At 34.0% G+C, this 27,174-nt stretch overlaps 1 protein-coding gene across 3 annotated transcripts in view; it reads right to left on the bottom strand.

Moving 5' to 3' along the window:
• The window catches only part of LOC126973119 (uncharacterized), a 610,257-nt gene that overhangs the window by 542,940 nt on the left and 40,143 nt on the right, over positions 1-27,174 (bottom strand). For 2 of the 3 annotated variants that reach the window (XM_050820265.1, XM_050820263.1), the window contains exons 2-5: positions 9,935-10,238; positions 4,752-5,212; positions 3,438-3,539; positions 1,146-1,254 (exon numbers count right to left, since the gene is read on the bottom strand). In XM_050820265.1, the coding sequence (XP_050676222.1) occupies positions 1,146-1,254; positions 3,438-3,539; positions 4,752-5,212; positions 9,935-10,133 (871 nt within the window). In that variant the 5' untranslated portion in view covers positions 10,134-10,238. Of the gene's footprint in view, positions 1-1,145; positions 1,255-3,437; positions 3,540-4,751; positions 5,213-9,934; positions 10,239-18,530; positions 18,697-27,174 lie in introns of all 3 variants that reach the window. The other variant, XM_050820264.1, reaches the window with a different exon arrangement.

The following is a 27,174-nucleotide window of genomic DNA, read 5'->3' as shown; positions in this document are numbered from 1 at the left end:
CATTTTCACGAAGCATCCTCACACAAACAATGAATTCAAGCTCTTAAGGTTGATGCATCCAATATACAATTTTTATGAAATAACTTATGCGGCAACTTACAAACTAATTTGTTATGTATATTACAGGCATTGTTAAATGTATTTGATTGAAAAGAGTGGCCGTTGAGTTTATTTTATGTTCTTCTCACGAGCTCAACTTTTTCTGGACATAATATGGTAAATTCAGTAATTTAAAAGAAATATTTATAGTGACTATTCAGCGCGTAGTTTAAGCCTAATTGAATAAAGTTTATTTGACTTTGACTTTAATGGAGGCCATCTTATGGTAGATACCTTTGGCATTTGTCACCCATCATGTCATAAAAATCCAATATGAAATTTAAAAAATTGCAATTATTGTGTTGAATTATGTCTTTTGTCTGTACTTAATAATTGAATAAACGAACAGGTTACTAATGAGAGAAGACAGACAGTACGTAACTTAGACAATACTAAAATAACAATAACGATACCTCGGTATAAATATATAATTATAATTTAACCCAGTAATAAATGTTAAAATAACAATGTTTTGTTCTATTAAAAATAAGAATTATTTATTTAAAACGATCTTTTCACATGCATTTTTCTATCCATTGTTATTAAGTTACAATAAGTTTAAGCATTTAACAAGATTATATGTATCACTACATTATGATTGTCATTGTATCGCCACACACCAGTGGGAGGCTCCTTTGCACAGGATGCGGGCTAGATTATGGGTAATCAGTAATGTGTAAGCATTGCTGTGTTTCGATCTGAAGGGCATCGTAGCTAGTGAAATTACTGGGCAAATGAGACTTACATCTTATGTCTCAAGGTGACGAGCGCAATTGTAGTGCCACTCAGAATTTTTAGGGTTTTTCGAAAATCCTGAGCGGTACTCCATTGTAATGGGCAGGGCGTGTCAATTCCCATCAGCTGAACATCCTGATCGTCTCGTCCCGTATTTTCATAAAAAAAACACTAGTCGGATACTTTATCGTGGGATCATTATGGAATTATTTAAAAAGTATCTTAATCTCTTACGAAAGCACATTCTCCTAGAGTTGTTCAGAGACGATAGTAATGGCCAGTAATACTAGATTACACGATATTCAACTTACCAACTAAAACTAGTTTAAAGAAAATGCTTGTTGGAGGATGTGTTGGCACCTGACATTCGTAGTAGCCGCCATCTGCCGACGTTGCGAATCGTATGTGTAACGCCCAGTCCTAGAAAATAGAAGACTTTATTCGATTCTATTACATTCGATTGGAATTTCTCTTGATTCTAAGATCTTTATTGGACATTGTACAAGATTTTCACATGTTCATCTTTTTGTTTTCATGTCCTCGTTTCGTACTGAACAATTTTATTTATTTGTTATTTTTGTTTTGGATCAACTTTAGAAATAACCATACTTTTATTTGTTTAGTGATAGCAAATTATAAGGTCGTTTTTCATTACTATGAATGTTGTAAAAATGAAAGACATATAAGCAAATCGGCAATATTTAAAACTTCAATACTATGTCTTTCTACTAATACCACATTGACTAACTTAAGCGTGAAAACTGTTTTTTGTATGATATCTAAGTACCCTCCTGACAAGGTTGTGATTGAAGATATGTTCACTCAAATCATCCTAATTATAAGCAATCTATTAATACACGTAAAATAATATGCATTGACTGAATGCTGCGCGAGCGCCAAAATCATGCCGATCTGAGGCATACCGCGCGATCACAGTTTCACGGAACGGAAAGATTTAGATTCAAATAAGTTTCAGATTTATAGGAAAATTACAACAATACGACCGGGATAAAAACACCTATATTATATAATTTGGCGGATACATAAAATATTGTTAGATATTTAAATTAAGAAGGCACTTAATAATCCTAGTATGGAACACACTAGTATCAGATACAAATGTAATTCAAAAACAATATTAAACAAGATAAAAAATAACTCTATGCGTACTGAAGTTCTTTAACCTACAACCAAAAAAATATTCACAGAGTAAGTCAAGAAATTCTGGGCCGGCTACCAATTCTCGTGCAAGCATAGCCAATTTTAATCTTCTACTCAACCAAGTTGCTATCGGTGGAATTAAATAGAAATGAACAAGAATTATCAGTTTTCAAAGTAATCATTGAAGCTTGTTCGAGAATGTTCATGGAGATTGTTTTTTATTTTTTGGAAGTTTCAAATCGGTTCACTCGAATTTCGCTGAATTGTATATATTGCTATGGTTGGATTCATTACTTTTTTATTTCATCTCCATAATTGTTACCGCTTGGTTTCATAATGTATTAGGTTTTAGTGTCGTATGACCTAGTTTTTATGATAAGGCTTTACAAAAAACTTTTACCTAATGGTAAGTCTTACACCCTGTCCACAACAATGACATGATAGGAGTCTTGAAAGGCCTGAATTGGAAAATTGTGAATAACAACGCGACAGCGCTCATCACCTAAATAATTAAATAAAAATGTTAAGTGTTAGTAGCGAAAGTTCAAACCGAAACATAAATATCTAATATTGTATCGTATTTGTGACGACTTTCAAGAGCAAACTTATCTTCAATGGTTATATTTACATTGCCCACATAATCTTTTTTTGCATCTAGCCGTAATGATTTAGGCAGGTTAAGATATGTGCTGCTATATGTACTAGTAGTGTATAGTGAACTTTCATTATCATTAATGATCGTTGAGTTGATTGATTCTGTTGTTGTACTTATTATTGTTGTTATTCTCCTGTGACAGTTAAGTCGAAACCGAAACATAAATAGTTCTGATACATTGCTTTACGGCAATTAAAAATGGCTGCCAAAAATATCTGTACAAACATACATAAATCAAATACTTAATGTTATTTTATATTACTTATACCTTATGCGTTTTTCTTATTCCGATCATTCAAGCAAATTTTTCAGAAGCACTGCAACGCTACGGTACCCAAAAGAGCCACCTAAAGGCAGTATTATACTTGACTAAATAATGACGAAAAATACTGACGGAATTATTTGTTTAATGTTATTATAACAAGAATAATAATTGTGCTGACTGACAATGCTATCACTCCGCAATAGTCATTCGAAAGGTCTTACTTATTAATACCTAAATATTTATCAACAATTTTTAGTTTTTCGTTTGCGAGAAATAATGAAGGCAAGTTTCGCGGTTGCTATTTCAACGATTGGAATACCACAATTTGAGTCTTTTCTGAGTTATTTCTTTATACATTATTTTAATATGACGTTGATTTTTTAAGTTCCCTTTAATTTGAGAATACAATTTCTTTTTTTACTATAATAAATACATTATTATTTACGTGTATAAAATATATACATTTTTGTTGTGTATAAATTAGAGAGTCCTGCGAGATAATTAAAATAATAAATTGAATACCTTTACATGTCGGCCATGAGCGGATAGGAATCTGCTGTCCGCGCTGTATGTTACAAGCCCAACGGACAACAATGAATAATCTTTTCTTCTTATCCACGTTACCTACAAATGTAAATGTACGGTTTATTTCATAGGAAATAATGCAGTTATTGACAAACATAATATTTCATGCAATAGTAGTTATATGCGACGCTAAATAATAATATATCGGTCTAGTGCGATTATGTTGTTTATGTTTCTCGTTTTCGGAAGAAAACAGTTATAGTTTTAAAGAAATACATTAAAATAAAATTGAGTAATTAAACATCATAAAACTTAAATTAGCTGTATTTTTTCTATTTCATTTCTTTAGTATAATTATGTCTTTTTGATGTCATTTGTATATTATTGCACATTATTATATAATATTCATAATCAAATCAAATAGCTTCGCAAACATTGCAACCTGATAGATCATAAATAGGGCAAAAACATACCCAGGATTATTTAATGCCCTTTACCAAAAAAAACTATCAAAAAATTGTAATTGTGTAATTATATGTATATTACATATTATACGTAACAGTCATTATTTTATGAAAGAGGAGGTCAAAAAAGCGTTCGGGTTACCTGATGTTGAGGGATTAGTGCCTCCTACATTATCCTGAAGCGTCAGAGTAATCATTGAAGCATTGCCGGCCTATAAAAATGGTATATGCGCTTTTTTGAAGGAACCCATGTCGTATCGTTCTGGCAACAACGCACAAGAAAGTTCATTCCACGGCTTAGTTGTACGTAGAAAGTTCCTGGAAAACTACACTTTAGGTATTGCCACACATCCAGACGGCCGGTATGATAACTTAATTCGTGACGTGTCATGCGAAGGTGGAATTCAGCGGCAGGAATCAGTTCAAACAGCACTTGGAAACTCTCCCCGTGATAAATAGAATAGATAAATAAAGGTAGAAGGCACACAATGAAGTGTCTCTACGCAACACCAAGTGATCTAGCCGTTCACAGAGCACTGGATCTCCAACAATTAAGTAACATCAAAATCTTTTACCAGGCTACCAACAATCATGTATTGTTTATTATTATATATCTTCAGTTGAATTATAGTGATGAACAATGCAGATTTTGGAAGAATTGGAGGTTTAGTATTATAGCTTGTAAAATTTAGACCTGTGGGGTATATTTAAAGCCATCAAGTGTCAATCATCTGCATTAGCAATCTGTCACTTAAACAACCATAAAAGCATTCAAAATATTTTCATTAATTTAAAACGAATAATTAGGTAGAAACTAAATGCAAAATAGCATTAAATAATATCTTACCGTATTTTCTGTGATATCACTAACTTCGCAATGCAATATCGCTGTTGTTCCAATTTGCGCTATAACTGTCGTACAATTTTCTGTCAAAAATATACCATTTTTACTACCTTTACTACTTAACTTATTTACTGCCGAAGCAGTTGAATCTCTGTACATTTTTTTTACTTTACTTATAGACTTTGATAGTGATGTTTCATCAATATTTTCAACGACTTCTTTATCTAATATTCTATCGTATTTGTGATGCCCTTCACCAGCAAATTTATCTTCAATGGTATTATCTATATTTACATTGCCTGCATAGTCTTCTTTTGCAGTTAGCCGTATTGATTTAGGCAGGTTAAGATATGTGCTGCTATATGTACTAGTAGTGTATAGTGAACTTTCATTATCATCAATGATCGTTGAGTTGATTGATTCTGTTGTTGTACTTGTTGTTGTTGTCGTTCTTCTCCTGTGACCTGCCGATACAAAGTTTATATTATTAAAATCATTAAAATTATTGGTTTCCAAAATATTGTTTTGGGTTCTTGTTACTTTCGTAAGAAAACGTAATATATATGAATACTTTTGAGCAACGGGGTGAGTGTTCTATCGTCTTAGATTAAAAATTTTCAAACTGTAAGTAATGTTTATTCTTCTCAGTTCTATGGCGAGGAATCTAAATTATGGAAATGTCCTTACGTACAGTTAATTTTATAAAAATATTTACACTCCTAAAAGTTACGTTATAAATTCGAATACAATTAGCTTTTCTATAGAAGTATTTTTAATAAAAGCTGTACGCCACGCTTTTGGCATTTTAGCATTTTCGCTGCGATGTTGATTATTTAAAATTTTGAAAGCCACTGTATGAAATGGGCCAAGTGTCGCGACACCAAACGTCACAAAGATGTGAGATACACTGAGACCGACATATTAATATTAGTTAATCACGTTTATCAAAGATTTTTTCTGGATACACGTATCATAATATGCATTTCAACTTATCCATTTTATCTTGCATTTATTCAGAATATGGCTACACTACTTACTAGTCGGAGGCTCCTTTGCACAGAATGCCCACTAGATTATGGATACCACAACGGCTCCTAATTCTGCCGTGAAGCAGTACAGCTGTAGTGCAGCTACTTCACGGCATTATGTTTCAAGATCAAGGTGACGTACGCAAGAGTAGTGCTGCTCAGAATTATTGGGTTTTTCAAGAACCCTGAGCGGCACTGCATTATATTAAATATTTATTCCCATAAATAGGCAGGGAGAATTACCATCAGCTAAACGTCCTGCTCGTCTCGTCCCTTACTCTCATACAATTCTATATTTTTCGTAGAAGCAAAATATTATGGGTATAACGAACATGTAACAATTTTATCAATATTAGTTGTAATTCTATTAATTTGCCAGGTAGGCAGTTATAATATTCGCGCAGCTAAAAAATAACATAAAAATATTTTCAACGGACGTGAAAATATCATAATCAATACTCGCTGACCCAGCAAACGTTGTATTGCTATATAACGTAATAAAAATTCAATTATTAAAATTTTTGGGGAATAAAAATAGATGAGGACCGACTCTCAGACCTACCAAATATTTCGTACATAAAATTTATCGTACTACAATAATCATTAGATTTTGCAACTCTATTGCGTATCTGTGGATGGAATAGAGTAAATATTAAAATCGCGATGGAAAAAAAAATTTACCAATAAAATAACCGACTCCAAAAACACTATTTCAAAACAATAGATATAATATGCACTAAAAAGTATAAAAATAATTGAGTATTTTTATACAATCCAATTAATTAATCTTATTCTAGTTACGATTATTGAACCTCTCGCCTCCTCTCAACTCAAGCACATATTATCACCTACAACTATGTACGAGTATGTAGTTACAAAGCTATCTTGGATGACACTGACTCTAAAAATTACAATAATCGTAACTAGAATTAGTAAATTAATTAGATTGTATAAAAATACGCATGTATTTTTATACTTTTTAGTGCATATTAAATGTATTGTTATGAAATAATGTTTTCGAAGTCGGTTGTTTTTTTGTTATTTTTTTTTCTGATTTTTAGTGAATTTGAAATCCACTAACAAACAATTTGTCTAAATATGTGTAGATATACTAAATTCTTCAATGCAGCAATGGACGTAAGCGCTTTGCAATTTGACTACAGACAGTTAGAAATTCTGCCATACATCGCACCGTTACTGTAAGTCGTTAAGGAGTCCCACTGATCATCATATTCGACTACGACAATAACTTGAGCATAATTATGTTATGGTAGATGACTTAAATATCCGGATAGCATAAAAAAGATTCGGCCGAGTATCGTTACTTTGCTCCTAATAATTGAAGAGTTCCATTACTTTGTCATGGATCCTGGTTACGGATTAGGTTCTGATTACGGAAATCAGAACCTAACCAAACTCTCACCAAACTATCTTTGAAGTATATCATTTCCAGTAAAAAAAGAATCATCGAAATCGGTTGGTGCGATATTGAGTTATTTGTAAATTTATCATCCACATTTCTATACGTATGTATAGCAAATTTATGACTTTTATGGTTTTCTCGTGGATCGCATTGTCAGATCTGGACTAAATTAGAAAGGGACCACACGGAAAGCACCAGCTTTCAAATAAAAAAGAATTATCAAAATCGGTTCATCCAGTCGAAAGTTTTAAGGTAACAAACATAAAAATAAACATACCGACGAATTAAGAACTTCCTCCTTTTTTAAGTCGGTTAAAAATAGGTGTTGATCGTAGACGGGTGAAAATGTGAAGTTGTATGTATTTTTTTTTTAATTTTTAAAATTGTCAAAACAATTATAAAAATAATAAAATATTTAGGGTTAACTTATCATTTAGGTGTATGAAAAATAGATGTTGGCCGATTCTCAAAGCTACCCAATATGCACATCAAATTTTATTTAAATCGGTTAAGCCTTTTCGTAGGAATTTGGTAACAAACACCGGGACACAAGAATTAAAATTAAAAATATTTCTGCGCTCGTGAAAATACGCTGATTCTAAATCAAAGTATAAATTATTATAATCAATATTAATCAATGTAATAGATTGACTTAACACTGTAACTCTACTGTAATATAAAAAGGCTTTTATCATTACACGTAACAACCATTCACAATATTGGTATTTGTGAAGCAAATATACTAAGAAAATATTAGTAGTGTAAATACATATAGAAATAACAATGTTTGATACATTGTTATTTCTGTTAAACTAGGCCAAGCTGCTAAGATATCAGTGTATTCATATTATTGGTGTATAAAGGAAACAATAATATAATATTTAAGACTTATGTCATATATTATTATGATGTGTTAATTTTGTATTGTATTATTCAATTTAACTTTGTTGTAGGTAACTTCTGCTATTCACTGATCTAATATTTTTTTATAACAATAAATGATGAGACGAGCAGGAGGTTCAGCTGATGGTAATTGATATGCCCTACCCATTACAATGCAGAGTCTCTCTGTATTCTTAAAAAACCTAACCATTCTGAGCGGTACTACTCTTGCGCTCGTCACCTTGAGACAAGATGTTAAGTGTCATTTGCGCAATAATTTCACTAGCTACGGCGCCCTTCAGACGGAAACACAGCAATGTTTACTTAATACTGCTTCACAGCTATACGCTAGAAATAGGCGCCGTTGTGGTATCCATAATCTAGCCGGCATCCTGTGTAAAGGAGCCTCCCACTGGTATATTTTATATATACTAATAATTCTTTGTTGAATTATTAAAATCAAATGTTTTACTACTGAGTCGGTAGATTACACTCCACTTTTAATCTTTAACGATCCAAGAGTAACAAATAGTTCTACTGAATTTTATATTTCTCCGTGATCTTAAACTACATGCATGAATTTTGCATAGATATAGCACGATTTAAAATATTATTCTCTACAATAAGTATAAACAAGCACAGCAGTAGAATCAAATTTTATAATAAGACGCTTTTGGCAAAATATAAATAGATTTTTTTATAATTAAATCCTTCACTGTCTTAATAAATCAAATAGAGTTTTATTAAAACAATCAGATATAGTTTTAATACAACCTTTTTACTAGATTTAATAAAATGTATTTTTATATCGATAAAAATAATTGAATTGCAGCCAGTATCGTAGTACCCTGTGTTGTAATACAAATTTAAGAAAGTTTTACAAAGATAACATAGATAAGGAAAATGTATTAAATTTGTATTAACTAAAGCAGCTTTGTCCCGAATAAACAACATCTGGAAGAAAAGAGGAATTTGTATCATAACTAAGGCTTATATCTATAGAGCTAGAACATAGAATTTACTTACGTAAAACTAAGCTTCATTTCGTTTTTATAATCATTTGAAATTGAGCTGAAATTATGCTGAGCTTATGGTAAGAGGGCCCAATGGAAAAGTCAAGTTCGCGTTTTATCACACCCAGTTAAGTTTTACGTAGGTGAAGTCTGAGCAAAATGTCTTAGTACGCTATAAAGATCTCAGCCTGAGACTAGCTTGATTCAAGCACTGGTTTTCACTAACTTCCTTTATGGAGAAGAAATGTGGACAATCTTGGCTTGAGAAAGGCAAAAAGGATTGATGTATTCGATATCTGGTGTTGGTGGCGACTGCTAAGAATACCTTAAGCGGCGAAATGCACCAATGCATCGAACCTGAGCCAGCTCCTAATAAAAACTCGATTAGTCCACCTTATGCAAACAACTTTGGTATTTTGGGGCACAAAATGCGCAGAGGTGGCGAAAGTTTCGAAAAAGTAGCTGTGGCTGCGGAAGGCAAAAGATCGCGCCGTCGTTGACCTACCGAAGATGGACCGACCAAATTAAAGACTCTTCATCCTAATTATTCACGGTTGTAAAAGTCACACTTATGAATGTCAAAAAAAAAAATATTCTTATTGAATCTACCGCTACTTCGTGAAGGGTTGAGCTAATGAGAAGAAGTAGCAAGAAACTCAGCGCCACTCTTTTATATCAAGATTTAAAAATCCACTCCAGAAGCAACTTTAATGCTGACCACGATCCTCAGACACGAGGGATCGACCCTAGATAAATAGCATTTCGTTACATTTAAATATGTATTTTTACTTTTGGAAGAAAACCATAAACTAACAAAATTTTAAACGAAATACTTAATACCTTTTTTGTGATGTCTCGTGAAATTACCAAAAACACTTCCAAGCCTCTGCTGATTCTTCATCGTACAAATCTCCAAAGACAGATCAGGATTCTGCGTTGTTAATATCGATGACTCCATAGCACTTGTGTTCACTAATAACTCCGCTTCAAGCAACAGAACAACAGTGGCATACAGCAGTTTTAGTTCTTTACAAATCATTGTTTTGGCACAAAGCTCACATTACATCTGTTCACGCTTCGCACTTAAGTTTATAGTCATTTTTATTTTGCTTCGTGTTACCTCGGCTGGAGTAATCTGAACATTCTGAAACAAAGATAAATAAGGTTGAAAAGTTATGATCGCACTCAGAAACTCTTGTGCTAGTAATTTGTTGGGCTGTTGGGCATTACATAAAACGAAGAACTACTCTTTGTATGGTTTATGAAATGTGTATTTATATTTTTTTATATCTTCTCACGTTCGAGTGGTTTTTGTGTTGCTAAAACCAACAATCTACTTAGTGTATATATTATTATAGTACTTAAAAAAATAGGATATATAAGTGATATTGTTTGCAACTGATATTAAGTTTTGAAAAAGTTCTTTTAAAATACTTTTTATCTCAAGTGATTTCGATTATGAGATAATCTAACGACAAAATCAGATTGATTACAATCTTATGAGGTTTAAAATTTGCGCGACACCCTTATCCTACCAATCTACTTTCCTCAGAATGCAACGTTCTAACGACCCAGACTATTCATTCTTCGTAATATTTTAAGAAAACACTGCCCTACCGCCGCTTTCACTGTTCTCGCACGAAATTGCACCCAAGTATTTGCTATATTAAAACGTAAAACTGCCTTCGCAAAACGTTAGTTATTACTAAGATCTTAATTTGCCGAGAAATCGCAGACCGCGAATATACAGTTATCACTATTATGGGTTCAATAGACACTGCAAACAAATAATTGAATGTAATTAAATGGCATCTACGTATCAACGTACGTAACAGCTTTCTAAACTCAGTAAATCGCCTATCTCCAATGTGTAATCAAAATTTAGTTTCAGTCGTAATAGTTCTATGTGTCCTGTAATCGTTTGGAGCCAATGTTTGTAAAATATTTACACCGATAGACTTGATAACGACTACTGTTTGTGTTTCCAGCGTTGATAAATATTTGTGAACTAGTTTGATCGACAAATTGTGTCATGTATATTTAGAGTTAACGTTATATTTTTGATAAACATTATATAATATTATTTGCGCTGTGAATGTTGGGTATGTGATGGAAAAGGTCAACTTAGGTGTATATTTCACGATTAACGGCCGTTTTCAATAACCTATCCATCCTTAGATTAACTTACTAGACTAGACAGATCTATCTTTTTACGCTTACTTACACTTGAATAACATAACTATGATATACTATAGATAGTAAGTTAAACTAAGGGTAGATTGGTTATTGAAAACGGCCGTAAATCAGTGATATATATGTCATTGAGTTATATACAAAAAAGGGATCAAGATTTAAATAAAACACTTTTTAAAGGATTGAAATGCGTGTAATTGTAACTATGTAATCAATTAATTAAATTACTAATTAACATTAGATTTTGCGTAACAGCTACATTTTTACTATTATTTTAGTTTTCAAGGTTTCGTAACCTTTTCAGAGCACGTTTTCAGGGGGAATCCGCTGCGGGAAAGTGTACCACTCGTGTTAATCAAAGAAAATACTAAGAGAAGATAAGAGTATCAAGCAAAAGAAACAAGCTTGTGGCTAGGGGAAGAAGCAGAGGCGTGCTTTCGTTTTCTAGGAAGGTAAGCACTGTCTAACTTGTCATAGATGAGATAACTTTAACACTATATTTATTTAGGTACATAACGAGGTAGGCACTGCCTAGATGCCTATATGATATGCACGCTCCTTGGAAGAAGCCCGGACCATGGTACATGGAGGTCTCTAATTTCTGCCTGACCTGACCATAGACTTACAAAATACTAGCGTATAGACAAACTAAGCGTGTGAGTGAAAAGGAAATCTCTATCGGAGAGACAGCAAGGGAGAAAAGTAAGTGAATCTATTGTCACTGTAACCGATTTTGATTGAGAAGTCGTAAACAGCCAGCCCCACTTTGCATTAGTATTGGCATTATTGGCTGCTTAGTATTTTGAAAATTAAAGCACTCGCTAACGTACACGTTGAGAAATCAAAATTGGTTATGCATTATCAAGTTATCAGGTCATCTATACGATAGTATATGTATCCTATGTGCCTGACTGTTTTGTTTGGGCAAGATTTTGATCATTTCTTCTTCAAGATGTTGGTATTTATTTACCAGTGTTTAATTTCCGAAAAGGTATTCCCCAATGATTGGCAAATTTTATAGAAATAATTACACATTTTGTGTTATTAAAATATAATATTTTATAAATTAATAAGTTATTATTCAAAATTAATGAAGATGATATTCTGAAATGATTATTTGCAATTCTGTGTTAGTTTTACTTTAAAGTTAGTTATTTAAATGTAAATTGTTTTTATTTTAAGCTTATATCGTAAATATAAAATAATGCATCCAGTTGATAAGCCTAAAAAAATAAAAGAAGAAATAATGAAACCGTTATAAAATTAGGATATAAACAACGAACGGATTATTATATATGTCGGATACACGGACTAGTAAAAAAAGGACTCCGCGCCGTGATATTAGCAAGTGAAGCACCGTTATGCTAGTTACGGGGGATACTAGTTACACAATTTGTTCTCCCTTAAATAATCATATATGACCACAAATACTTATATAGTATCGTTTTTACACTTTTTCACAACGCACGGCAACGGCGACTCTATTAACGGGCAAGGGTCAACAGTAATGCAGTATCAATATCCGAAATCCAAAGCCAGGTCAAAACTATATCACAATCGCAGTGCACTCACAATTGTACTTTTCGAAGGAACGTCCAGTCGAAACTGCTTTGTTTTGCATTGAGCATTGACGCGAGTTTGCCGAAGGTTGTAGTTGTGCTGGCCAGCGATCCTATGTAAAGATCGTATTAGATTTCATTTTTAAAAATTTTGAAAAACATATGTCGTATTTTGTGGTAAATAAGTACACCAATAATTAGAATCTTATAAAAATAAAAAATAAATGTTCGCGGGACCCTAACATAGTTTAGAAATCAATGTAAAAAATAAATTTTGTGTCCTTAAATTATACATTCGATAAATTTTTATGACTAACTGCACGTCACTATTGACAATAAAGAACAGTAATTTGCTCCTTCAATGTAATTATTAATTAACTAGCGGACCCGACAGACGTTGTTCTGTTAAAAAATACTCTCGCCGATGGAATTTCGTAAAATCCGTTCTTAGCTGACCTCTACTCGACAAAAGGAATATACGTGGAAATCTTATATATAAAGATTGACCATGGGAAATGGCTTTTCTAGATTCAGACCACAAACTCTCAAGAATTGGCCTTGAGATTTGTTAATGGTCGTGGAGAATGCAAGCCGGATCGGAAGTTAAAGATTTGCGGGCTAACTCGACATGCAAAATATTCATGAAGTAGTTCCTGCAGATCATGAAGAATTGCTATTATCATTGCTGCATTGATCTCTTCATGTTGTTGTTCCTCCATGGTGCCCATGAAATATAATTGTTAAAATATATGGTGTGCGTCTTCGAGAGATTGCAATGATCCAATTCGATGGTGAACCAGTCCTTGTATCTACAAAATCAAAAGCAAAGTCTGTATTACTGATTTGTAAACACTTATTTTAAGAATTAGCATACATAATACATAGGAATAAGTATAGTAGGTATGTTATTCTTCTACTGTTTGCGTGTAAGAATATTAATAAATTAATATCCTGGATATCGGATGAAATCGTCGTTCTTAGACAATGTCTGCCCCAAATGACGACATTTGGAAACAAACATTGTATTTTGAGTGTTTGCTAGAAAATGTCATGATTCGGTAGTTTCCCACTAAGGCAGCACAATCCTGGCGTTTCTCCGGAAAATACTTGCAAACAACGTCCATCGACCCAATGTGAACGCTAGTATGCAAGCGGTAATCAGTACTGCAATCGTCTCGAAATGCTGCTCGATTCAAATCAGTACTTCATAAATTTCTTCTTGTGCGTCGAAAATTATCTAGTTGTTCATCTCTGAGGCTACTGGCTGCCTCGCTTTGCTCTTGTGATTCAGAAATACAACGTCGAGCCCATACTAACGCGGTGCTTTTTACCTGCAATTTCTTGTTCTTCGTCAGTCCAATTCGCAATATTTCGAATCCTAGTTGCATTACGTCTATGTCGGGAAAGATGGCACAATAAGCTAATAGAAACTCGAAACAAACACACCCACTCAATGACATTCTATACATCTTATGTATAGAATGTTATATTACGTCATTGCACCCACCAGTCAACTTGAATAACATGACGTGCACTGTCAGTTGTATTTTATTACTCATGTAGCCTAAAACTAACAAAAAACTTCATTAAATTCTTTATATTCTCGAGATGTCATGAAAATGTCAATCCATACAAAATGTATGAGAAAATAAATGTTTTTATAATAATATTTTTTTGTGATTTTTTCGATATTTTATTACTTATTATCCTCTTCCGGACTAAGAGTAACCCAAAAAATCAAACAACAGAAAAAATGGTCTAGCCGTTCTTGAGTTATAAATGGTGTACCTAACATGACTTTCTTTTATATATATAGATACGAAACTTCATGAGTGGACAAACGTGAAAACGGCAATCATAGCGTGCCGTACGTATAATTAATTGGTCTCTATAATTCTAAGAGACATGTAAAAATCGAAAACAAAGACAAAAAGAAAAGAGAATTGTTTAAACTTCCATTTGAATCTAACGGTACATTTACTTGAATGAATGTTAATGTCTATCGAAATTGCACGTTATTTTTAACTTATTGATCGTTCGATCGCCCCTACTTCAGACGGTTGTGCTGTTCTAATGCTTTCTTTTGCCTGATTTTGCTTTTCAAATTGTTAATTGTACTTACAATATAATATGTAAATGTAAAAAACCCTATGTTGGTTCTTTACCGATTGTTTTGAAATTTTCACACAATATAATATTCATGTAACATAAGAAAGATATTTTATCTACACCCATGCTTTAAATGCTCTATTAAAGATTCTAAAAACACCCAACACGCCAACATTAAAACACCCAATGTCCTAATAGCCATTACATCATCCAAACGAGTGATGTAATGAAATTCAGTACAACATTATACTATCATCCGTCTCATAATAACACTCCTTTGGATGAGATATTATGGTTACTATATTCCCAGGTTAGCACATTCCCTATTTGGGGTCAGCCCTCCTGATACAAGATCGCCACTGTTTGCGATCTTGGGTCATTACTGGCGTTAGGCCTAGCATCGTTACAGTCCAGGTAGTTGGTGGGCGGCCTCTGCCTCTCTTTGCCTCATCCATATCCATGACTCGTCTCGTCATATGGTGTTCGTCCCTACGCATTACATGCCCATACGTTGATTATATTATGGTTACTAAGACTGGCTTTTTTAATGTGAGCAGTAAGATAACTGTTTCAGAATATTATGGGTGTAGATAAAGTCTTGTATGCATCTGTTAATACCCCTTATTACACTACAGTTGCATAAATAACTTTAAATTAATGCGCTAACTAACGTTGCCATACCAGGGTGAAGAGATGCGTTGCCTGCCTTTAAAATAAGTTACGGATAAAATGGACGCTATTTTTGATAAAAGAGAGCACGATTGCATATAAGCAGCTACGACATATCTGAAGAACTGGGAATCGACCATAAAACAGTTAAGACACATTTGAAGAAGCTCGATATTTGTATGCCACACGAGCGCACTCAAAGAAGCCTTATGAACCGTATACTTATTTGCGATTTATTAATGAGTAGTAATTAAATTGAGCCGTTTTTGAAGAGATTTATAACTGGTGATGAAAAATGTATCCGATGGACATCGGAAAAGTTGACCAGGCTTTTAATATTGTGGCAAACCTCGGGTTAACTCGCAATAAAATGATAGCATATGTAAACCCTTATTTCTAGGATTAATACACAAATAACATTTGAAAACAAAATTATTTTGAACGATGCGGGACTCGAACCCACGACTAATGACACACATACGACCCAACTGAGCTAATCGTTCGAGTGACATATCATCGTAAAATATTGTATGCTTTGTTCAACTCTCAGGTTGTGGCTTCATCTACAGGATTTAATTTACAGTTGATAACCTGCTAAACATCAGTATTTGCATATTAGGAAATTGACTTGAGATATCGCTCTTACAAATCTAAGCAATTTGTTATGTTTTTTAAGTGATAACGCTCACTTTTAAGATTAATACATAAATAAGTTGGATAGTATATGTATGTTGGGATTAGAAAGGAATTGTTCATTATAAGCTTTTAGTATTGATTCGGATTTCTACTTCAAACAACTGATGAGATTATTGCAAAAAGTTGAGAGAAAGTAGCCGAGATTGATGATCTATAGAAAAAAAATATAAATAGTAATATTGACACACTTTTACACAAATTATCTTGCCCCAAACTAAGCATAGCCGTACTATGGGTATAAGACAACGATATCTATATAATTATATATATAAAAGAAAGTCGTGTTAGTTACACTATTTATAACTCAAGAACGGCTTTACCGATATGGCTGAAAATTGGTGAGGAGGTAGCTTAGAGCCAGGAGACGGACATAGGATATAATAAGTCATAAAATATCAAAAAATTACGAAAAAATGTTATTATAAAAAAAAATATTTTCTGATACATTTTGTATGGATTGACATTTTGATGACATCTCGAGAATAGAAAGAATTCAATAAAGTTTTTTGTTAGTTTCACGCTACATGAGTTATAAAATACAACTGACAGTGCAAGTCATGTTATTCAAGTTGACTGGTTGGTGTGTTTGTTTCGAGTTTCTATTAGCTTATTGTGCCGATATTATCATTAACAATGTCACGACCAAGACGATCAAATTATTCCCGACAAAGACGTAATGCAACTAGGATTCGAAATATTGTGAATGAAAGGACTGAAGAAGAACAAGAAATTGCAGGTGAAAAGAACCGCGTTAGTATGATCGTCTTCGTGCTATGAATCACAAGAGCAAAGCGTAGCAGCCCGTAAAACGGATCGGCTGGCAATACGAAATCGTCCAGTAAAACCTCAGAGATCAACAACTTATAGATAATTTTCGACGCACAAGAAGAAGTTTATGAAGTACTGATTTGAATTGAGCAGCGTTTCGATACGATTGCAGTACTTATAGTGTACTGTAGTACTGCTTGCATACTAGCTTTCGCATTGGGCCGATGGACGTTGTTTGCGAGTATTCTGCGGAGAAACGCAAGAATTGTGCTGCTATGTTCTAGAAAACACTCAAAAATACAATCTTTGTTTCCAAATGACCTCATTTGGGGCAGACATCTAAGAACGAGGATTTAATCCGACATTCAAGGTTAAATTTATTTACATACTTACACACAATACAGTAAAAGATTAACATACGTACTATACTTATTCCTATGTATTGTGTATGCTAATTCTAAAAAGTTTTTATAAATCAGTAATACGGGTTTTGATTTTGATTTTGTAGATATAAGGACAGATTCACCATCGTATTGGATCACTGCAACCTCTCGAAGATGCACAGCTTAAATTTTTACAATTATACTTCATGGGCAACATGGACAAATAACTTAATCAATGTCAAGAGATCAATGCAGCAATGATAATAGCGAATCAAGACAATCCATTTGCGAAGTTCAATCTTTATATATATATAAGAGATTTCCACGTATATAGTCACTCATCACGATATCTCTGGAACCACTAGAGCTAAAGACTTGAAATTTGGTAGGAATATTCTTTTCACCAAGTAGAGGTCAGCTAAGGATTTTCCAAAATTCCATCCGCAAGAGTTTTTTTTTATTATGAACAGAACAACGTCTGTCGGGTCAGCTAGTATTTAATACAATATACTTATTTAAACATACGTATCCCATTTACCAGTGGGAGGCTATTTTGCACAGGATGCCGACTAGATTATGGATACCACAACGGCACCTATAACTGCCGTGAAGCAGTTATGTGTAAGCATTACCTACGGTGTTTCAGTCTGAAGGACGCCGTAGCTAATGCAATTACTGGGCAAATGAAACTTAACATCTTATGTACCTTACATACACGAGCGCAGTTGTAGTGCCGCTCAGAAATATTTGGCCTTTTCAAGAACCCTGAGCGGCACTGCATTGTAATGGGCAGGGCGTATCAATAACCATCAGCTGAATGTCCTGCTTGTCTCGTCCCTTATTTTCATAAAAAAAATATAAATACATAATATAAACATCCATGACTCGGAAACAAACATCCATATTCATCATATAAATGATTGCACCTACTGGGATTCGAACCCGGGACCTCCAGCTTAGTAGTCAGGGTCACTTACCATTCGGCTATATGGGTCGTTATATAGAAAAGTAGCAAAAACACCTGACCCCACACATCTATAGCCACTCCGGATAACTTACGAGTGTTTGGCCTGGATTTGCACCTTCAGAATTTCACCTGCTTCTGCCTTTTCAGAATTCTTTGGGAAGTGTCAGGTTAACATCAAAAGAGAACTGCCAAAACTGTCTGTCCAAATTTTCGATCAGAAGTCTCAAAATTTCTACAGCAATCGAATCATGTCAATATCTAAAATGTTGAAAAAGGTCATAAAACAAAATGTCACTTAAATAATACTGAAATTAAATGTAAATACAGTTGGAAAAAATAAATGTCTTGAGTTTTCATGTTAAATGCGAATAAACCGTTTCCTCTTCCTATTATTCTCCAGACAAAAATAAAAGTTCTCACAAAACTGTCAGCTCATATTTAAAACATCACAATTAAACGTCTAAATCCCAAATAAGCCTGCTTCTTAGGTTATACTAAAATATAACAAAAACAGCTTTTATAAGGAATTGCTAATACATTATTCATTGTGCGAACCATTTCGCAGAACGGTTTTAATATTTCTGTATCGATAAAAAACCTTTAGGAAATTCTATACAGCATGACAAGTGAAACTGTAACGATAGCAAAGAATATATTCGATTCCTTAAGCGATGAAGGGGTCTTGCGTAGAAAATGAATTTAGGTACAAACTAAACTTGACATTACATAATTTATCTATGTACCTAGGTAACACTGAAAATGTTTGGAAAATGAAAAACGGCTCAATGTAGAAAGTTGCCAATACTTTTATTATTTTTCGAAGTAATCTCAGTTCCTCTCTACACATCGTCGCATTCGATGGAACCTTAGGGGTTCTTCCTTAGGGGTCTCTGCTATGGCATTTTCGTAAGCTTTCACCGCATCTTCAGGGCTCGTAAAGCGAATACCTCGCATTTTATCTTTAGTTCTCGGGAATAAATTGAAGACGCAGGGTGCCAGGTCAGGACTGTATGGCGGATGACTCATTATCTTGACACTAGCCATAGTCAAATATTCAACAGTGTTTTGCGGAGTGTGCTGAAGCATTGTCGTGGTGAAGGAGGATCCTGCTTCGAGGACGCTGCTGTCAATTTTTATCCAAGACAACAGGAAAACAAATATTGACATACCAGTCTGCAGTAACTGTCCTTCCATCTGTCTGTCTGTCGCGAAATGACCTTTCCGACCAAAGAATGAGGCAATCTTCTTTTTTCCTTGAATTCTTCCTTTCTTTACCTTAGTTGGCCGATCCTCGAAAGGAAACACCCACTGAGCTGATTGTCTTTTGGTTTCGGGATCGTAGCAATATATCCAGCTTTCATCACCTGTGACGATGTCAAATACAGCACTTGAGTCACCGCCGTTGAACTTATCTAACATTTGGCGTCACACCAGTCCATGCGCAGGTATTTCTGGTCGTCGGTTAAAGTATGGGGAATCCATCTGGTACAAAGCTTTCTGACGACTTAATGTTCGTGTAATATTTTTTGAACTTGACTCATACCAATGTCTAGGCTTGCCCGTATCTGCTGATAGATTACTTTCTTATCTTCCTCTATCATGCGTCACACAGCGCTGATTTTATCTTCAGTAGTCGCTGTTAAAGGACGTCCCTCACGCGGATCATCATCGAGATTGCTACATCCACGCTTAAACTCGTTAAACTAACTGTAAATAGTGGCACGAGATGGGGCTTCATTAAAAAATGCTAATCGCAGCCTATCATAGTTTTGTTGTTGTTACTCAACAATAAAAGTCATAATAAATCATTGACCGAACATTTTGTTTTAATTGTTGATTTTTTTAATTACTTTATATGGCTATACAACGTTTGATGGGTCAGCTACTTAATGTATAAAAATAAATTTAAAATAATTGATTTAAACAATTTTAGTAACAACAAAAGTCCGTTATACTCGTAATACGTGCTAAGCACACACTCAAGTGACTTATTATTATAAAAAAACAAATATTTATTTATCTATTTTATTCCTTGAAGATTCTGAAAAAAACTTGAGTAGTAGTAAAGACTCTTTAAACCCATTACAGAGACAATACAGTATTCATCTAGCAATCCGATAGATGCGCTTAATATAATAAATAATAATATTGATCATAATATAAGTTAAATCAGTTGATAATAATAATAAGTTAAATCAGTTGAACAAGTTACTGCCGCAAAATGTATTATTAATTTAGTTCATTGGAATATTCAGTCTATGAGAGGTAAGAACTTGGAAATTGATTTGTTCTTGAATAGTAAAAATATTCATATTTTTGTGTTTCTGAGCACTGGTTGAAAACTGAGGAACTCAGTATGTTTAATTTTAATATAATTTTAGTAACTTTATAACAGGAAGTTCCTTCAGTAGATTAAACTCTATTCATTGAGGTTTATTAATCATAATGACAAAAGATTTAACTTTTAAAAATCGCAAAGATATTGTTGGGCTTTCTATTGTAAAAACAATAGAGATCCCGTACAATTGAAGCAACTTCGACCTTCGTTCGATCGACTTGAAACATTTGGTACAAGTATGGAAGTCATATTAGCGAAATAAACTTATTTAGATAAAAAAATAATTGTATGTGGGGATGTTAATGTTAATATTTTGGAAAAGTGCGCATTGAGCCAGAACATAATAAACCTTTTTCAATCTTACAATCTTAAATATTTGTTTAGTGAGCCTGAATAGGGTAACAGCTTCTAGCTTGTATCGACAATATTTTTACAGTCATAATACCAAAAACAAAACAAGTTATGCATAAACTTGACTCAGATCATTTAGGACAGCTTATAACAATCAAATATAGTATTAGTTGTGGTATTAGCAAATAATTATATATTATGGAAATATAAAAATCAAAATTGATGCAATAATCTTAATTACAAAAACTTCCGTTTTTATCGAAAAACTTCAAATGAAAAGTATTATTTATTTTTTCATTCTTTTATCGATCTTGCAGTGTTTTTTGGATTTCTTTACCAGTGGGAAGTCCTTTGCACAGGATATTGGATAGATTATGGTTGAAACAACGGCCCCTATTTTTGCCGTTTAGCAGTAATGTGTAAACATTATTGTATTTTGGTATGAAGGGCGCCGTTGATAGTGAAATTACTGGGCAAACGAGACTTAACATCTTATGTCTCAAGGAGACGAGCGCACTTGTAGTGCCCCTCAGAATATTTGGATTTTTCAAGAATCCTGAGCGGCATTGCGTTGTAATGGGCAAGGCAGTAAATAATAAGCATAAATTACACATAAAAGGCAATTTTTCTCGCCTGGGAGTCTCTATAAACCCGTGCACCATTCATTCGAGATGATTTTCATGCACAATCAACTAGTATAAGGGAAACCTCTGTATGTTTGAAAAGTCAACCTATTTTTGTAATTTGGATTGGTAACCCTTTAAATTATTAATATGTTAAAACTCTTTAATTGTTTGTTATTAATTTTGTTTTAATATAGTCGTTAACATTTTGTCTCACCTCATGTTCCTTAAAATATATTAATTGGAAACTACAAGTACCTACTCAATTTAGAAACTCTCCTTACTTTAAAAACTCTCCTTAAACATCTTTAGCATCTCACCAGTCATAATATTTAAATCATAGAAAGAAAATAGCGCCATATTCACTTTTTTTTTCCTGACAAAAGCTAAACCAAGTTAGTTTTACTAAGACTATTTTTTCAAACATAGATAAGATAAAAAATGTTTAATGTGTACAAATGTTATCAGTAAAATAATTAATTTAATAACAGCCAAACTCGTATTCCCCACGCTAAATATTTGTATGAAAAGAACCGTCATAAATTACCTACGGTACAGAAATCTACGGAATTCCGGCTACATTTAAGAATTACTTAAGCATTACGCAGGTAACAAAAATATTAATATATGAATAATTACTGTCTTTGGCCAAGCCATTATAAAAATATAGGAACATCTACTTGTTACATCTGACTGACTGTTAAGCCAAGACCATTTTTTTTACATTCAAACTCTCTTTCCTCAAATCGCTCATTCCTTAAAAATGAGGCCAAATTTATGTTTGATGATTAAGCCTGCCTTATACCCTGCATGCATATTACGTAAATAATTACATTCCTTTCATTGAATTCATTTTTTTTATAGAATAGGAGGACAAACGAGCGTACGGGTCACCTAGTGTTAAGTGATCACTGCCGCCCTCATTCTCTAGCAACACCAGAGGAATCACAGGAGCATTGTTGGCCTATGAGGAACCCGGTCGTCCCGGAAACCCCACACAAGGAAGCTCATTCCACAGCTTTATAGTACGTGGAAGAAAGCTCCTTGAAAACCGCACTGTGGAGGACCGCCACACATCCAAACGGTGGGGATGATATCCTAATTTGTGGAGTGTCCAGCAAAGAACCAGGTGAAACAGCTTTTCGGAACACTCCCGTGATAAATGCAGTATAAGACACACAATGAAGAGACGTCTCTACGCAACGCCAAGTGATCCTGTTCACAGAGCACTCGGTCCACGATAATTTTAGCTGCTCTGCCTTGCACGCGGTCAAATGCATCGAGCTGATAATGGGGTGCGCCAGACCAGAGATGACAGCAATACTCCATATGTGGCCGGACCTGCGCTTTGTAGAGCGCTAGAATGCGGGCCAGCTTGAAGTATTGCCGTGCTCTATTTATGACGCCCAGCTTCTTCGAAGCCAATTTGGCTTTGCCCTCCAGATGGCCGCGGAAACGGCGGTCGCTCGAAATTTAGAGACTCAGTATTCCGATACTAGGCGAGGCATTAAGGAAAGTGCTGTCGAAGAGCGGTGATACGACAAATGGGATTATTTAAGTGGTAAACGCGCAAACTTGAGTTTTCTGGGGGTTAAATTAGACAAGGTTCAATTTACCCCACGCGACCTTCTCAAGAGAGGACTCGATAGGAGACACCAGATTCTCAATATTGAAAATTAAATTTAAATGTTTATGACATAATTTAATTAAGATCACTTGTAAATTTTATAATATCGGAACCTTTTACCCCAACAATATGTTAAATTAATAATAAGTCTACAAAAGCGTCAAAAAGTATTCCAAGAAGGTGCTTATAACAATGTTATATTAAGTTAAGAAGATGAATTCAGAATTTTGTTTTTCAAGAATCTTGAGCTTTATACGATCACTACAGTGGTATTATTTCCCATAAGATCGCCGTTTTGCCCCTTTCTTACTAACCATTAAAACAATATTAAATATATATATATATATAAAAAAGAGCTCCATACTGGCCATAAGTTATAAGCACATGTTCTGATTTAGCAATAGATAGTTTACATCAATAAACGCACTTTTACTGTTCATATGTTTCTTTTCCTCTTATTTTCATAATATGATAGTTAATACAAAACAATTTGTTATGTTTTTAAAGTGATAACCCTCACTTCTGGGATTAATTACAAACATAAAACTTGAATACATAATTTATGAACAATGCGGGACTCGAACCCGCGACCTCTCGCGTTCCGTGCGAGTGCTCTTCCAACGGAGCCAAAAGTATGAGTGACGTCTCGGTGATAAATCTTGTATGCTTTGTTCAACTCTTAGGTTGTGGCTTCATCTACAGGATCCACTTTACAGCTGACCTGCTCAACCCCAATATTTGCATATCAGGAAATTGACTTGAGATCTCGCTCTTGCAAATCTAAACATGTTATGATTTTCAAATGATAATTTTTGTATATAATGCTGGGTGAAATTGGGGTATTCCCTCAAAAGAGTGGTGTTGCAAGAGAATGTGGGCGGTGGTCGGAATCCAACGATTCATCTAGGTGTGAAAAAAAACAGAAGCTTGTCGTTTTTATATCACAAACTCATTATTCCTTATTCCGGGACAGTACCCAATAATTAATATAGATTGTCTGCAAACAGGAACGCACGACTTTGAACACTAATTTCCATCCACGGAGCAATGAAATTCACAGTGAAATAGCATGTAGGTAGTATGAAAATTGCCCAATTTGCGGCGTTCTATGTGCTATGTTCGACTAGAATAATGTGCACGAACTGACACATAATTAGTGTGATTTGAACAACAATTAGTAATAAAATATGAGCTATGTAGGTTTCTTATAAGTCTTATATTACCATTGGGACACACAGGATGCCGGCTAGATTATGGGTACCACAACGGCGCCTATTTTTTTTATGTGAGGGGGCAAACGCTACGGGACTACCATTTCTGCCGTAAAGTAGTAATGTGTAAACATTATTGTGCTTCGGTCGGAAGGGCGCCGTAACTAGTGAAATTACTGGGCAAATGAGACTAAACATCTTATTTCTCAAGATGACGAGTACAATTGTAGTGAGGGTCAAAATTTTTAGGTTTTTCAAGAATCCGTAACGGCACTGCATTGTAACGGGTATGGCGTATCAGTTACGTCTCGTCCCTTATTTTCATAAAAAAAAGATTGAGTAAAATAGATAACATCTACAATGTAATGTCGTTATTTTTCCGCGTAAACTTATATCTGACATATGTGAACATGTGACAAATAATGACAACTGTTTCTAATCCTAAAGCGCTATGCTTCTACAAAAATCATGTTGATGATGTTCCGAATAGAATGACACCTGGTTCACATTTTTTCAAGCCTACTACAAAGTTACCTAAAACGCATTGATTGACTACTCGATTTATAAAAAAACTAAACATTTCCTTTAATCGTAGAAAATACCAGTAAAATGCGCAAGAATTACAAATGCAAGATGTCCAATAATTGTTTTTTACGGATTTTTTTTGTATTTATTACATATTTCTAGATACTAATCAAGTTTAGTAATTTGTTATCTTAAGAATGCATTTCTTGCTGCTAAGTTGTCTATCAACGCAAATTAATAAAATTTAAATTTATTTAGTTAAGAATTTTATTCAGAAATTTATGACGAAATAGCCCCAACTCATCAACCAATCTGCATAATTTGTGATCTAACGAAATCCTCAAAATACTCGAGAAACCTTTAGATCATTTATACGTCTAAATAGAGTCTCTTGAGACCTCCTACGAAAACAGGCCAGGTTTATTACTTTACTGTGCGTGACTAGCTACGAAATACACTCGGGATTTGTAAGTCACTTTGTGTTAGTGTGTTTTTTCAACAGTTTTACAAGTTTCACAGTCTGTCTAGACCCACAGCCTCTACTATATGGTATATACCACAGGACTGGCGGCTGTCAAAGTTCTTTAGTGCTTGTTTGATATTTGCCATTTTGGCGCTGTTGGCCATGAAGCGAGAGTCTGCGGTACAAAAACTAGTGATGACAACCTCAGCAAACATCGATAGAAGGTGGGAAACTATTTACAAAAAATGTGTACTTACATTGATTCTTAAAGTATAAATAACACGGAAAACGAACGAAATTAATTCAAAATGCAAAAATACTTCAGAGTATTGTACGTTCCTTTTGCAGCCATTTGTATTATACGTCAAAATTAGTTCTCTGGACGCTCGCGAGTGGCGCTTCAAATTTGCTGTCAAACATATAGAGTAGTATTTATACAGGTCAGTGATCTAGACACATAAATGATGTAAGGACCATTATAATTTTATAACACCTACCTCTACAAAACCTCTGACATTATTCGTACTTGCCATACCTGGCAACCGACCTTTATTTTTCTCAAGAAGGAATACAAAATGCCTTCAAAGTGTTTGTTGACTCCAGGTCTCGGAGTTCTACCAAATTCATAAATGATAAATATTGAGTATGGATAATACTTTGATTAAATTAATAATATATTAAACCTTAAAAATACTTTATATTTACTCACACAAAAGAAATCTTATAACTAGGCTGATCCGTTGATCGAAATAGCTGCCAGCGCTTGGTTTGCCAGTAGCCCTATTAAGACGAGAAGATATATATATATAGATATACTTTACACTATCTTATAAATATTTTAATTTTTCAGTACAAAGCAGCGATTTCATACAGTGCCCATATTATATAGTATTATATTGTTTATAGTTCTGTGGATCTCAAGAGGCGTCTGTACTTCTGGCTGGAATATGAATGGCTGGAAATAGACTATTAATGAAATACGTTGAAATGCGAACACTTAAGCCAGCCAACATAACCTAGATTAATTTTATCTAGTATCTAGTGGAAATTGCGTAATTTGCCTGATTGTCATTAATTGGCTATTGTCCTAAGCATAGATTTTAATTGATAAGACTTGAGAAGATCAACAAGACGTTCGACCGTGTGTTTTTTCGTAGGCTTGATTAAGGCGCTATAGTCCTAAAAGGTAACATTTTTAAAAATCTCCTTAAAATACTTCTACAAATACTACGGTTCCAATTTATCTTCATTAATTTTTGACATGTTTATCTTCATTTCTTTACCTAAATTATCGCTGTTTCGAAAACACGATTACGAAAAAAAATCATCATCATCAAATTATCATAAAACTATGATAGCTATAAACACAAAACTTATTTTATTCGATAGTTTATTAGTATTTATAAGTTTTCACTGTGGGATTTATCAATACGCTTTATGAATTATTTTATATTAATTTTTTTCGTAATAAACCAAACGCGACGCCTTGGTTGCATGCTCGCTCAAGCAGTACGCCCGTGACCACTGTCAAGAAGGTACTGTGTTCGTGTCTCTCGGGCTCACATTACGTAAGATTTTAGCAAACAAGTACAAAGCGG

The sequence above is a fragment of the Leptidea sinapis genome, chromosome 28 (assembly GCF_905404315.1).
Source record: "Leptidea sinapis chromosome 28, ilLepSina1.1, whole genome shotgun sequence".
In the NCBI taxonomy this organism is placed as follows: Eukaryota; Metazoa; Arthropoda; class Insecta; order Lepidoptera; family Pieridae; genus Leptidea; species Leptidea sinapis.
Note: the sequence above shows the minus strand (reverse complement) of the source record. Positions and strands in the feature narration are given on the sequence as shown.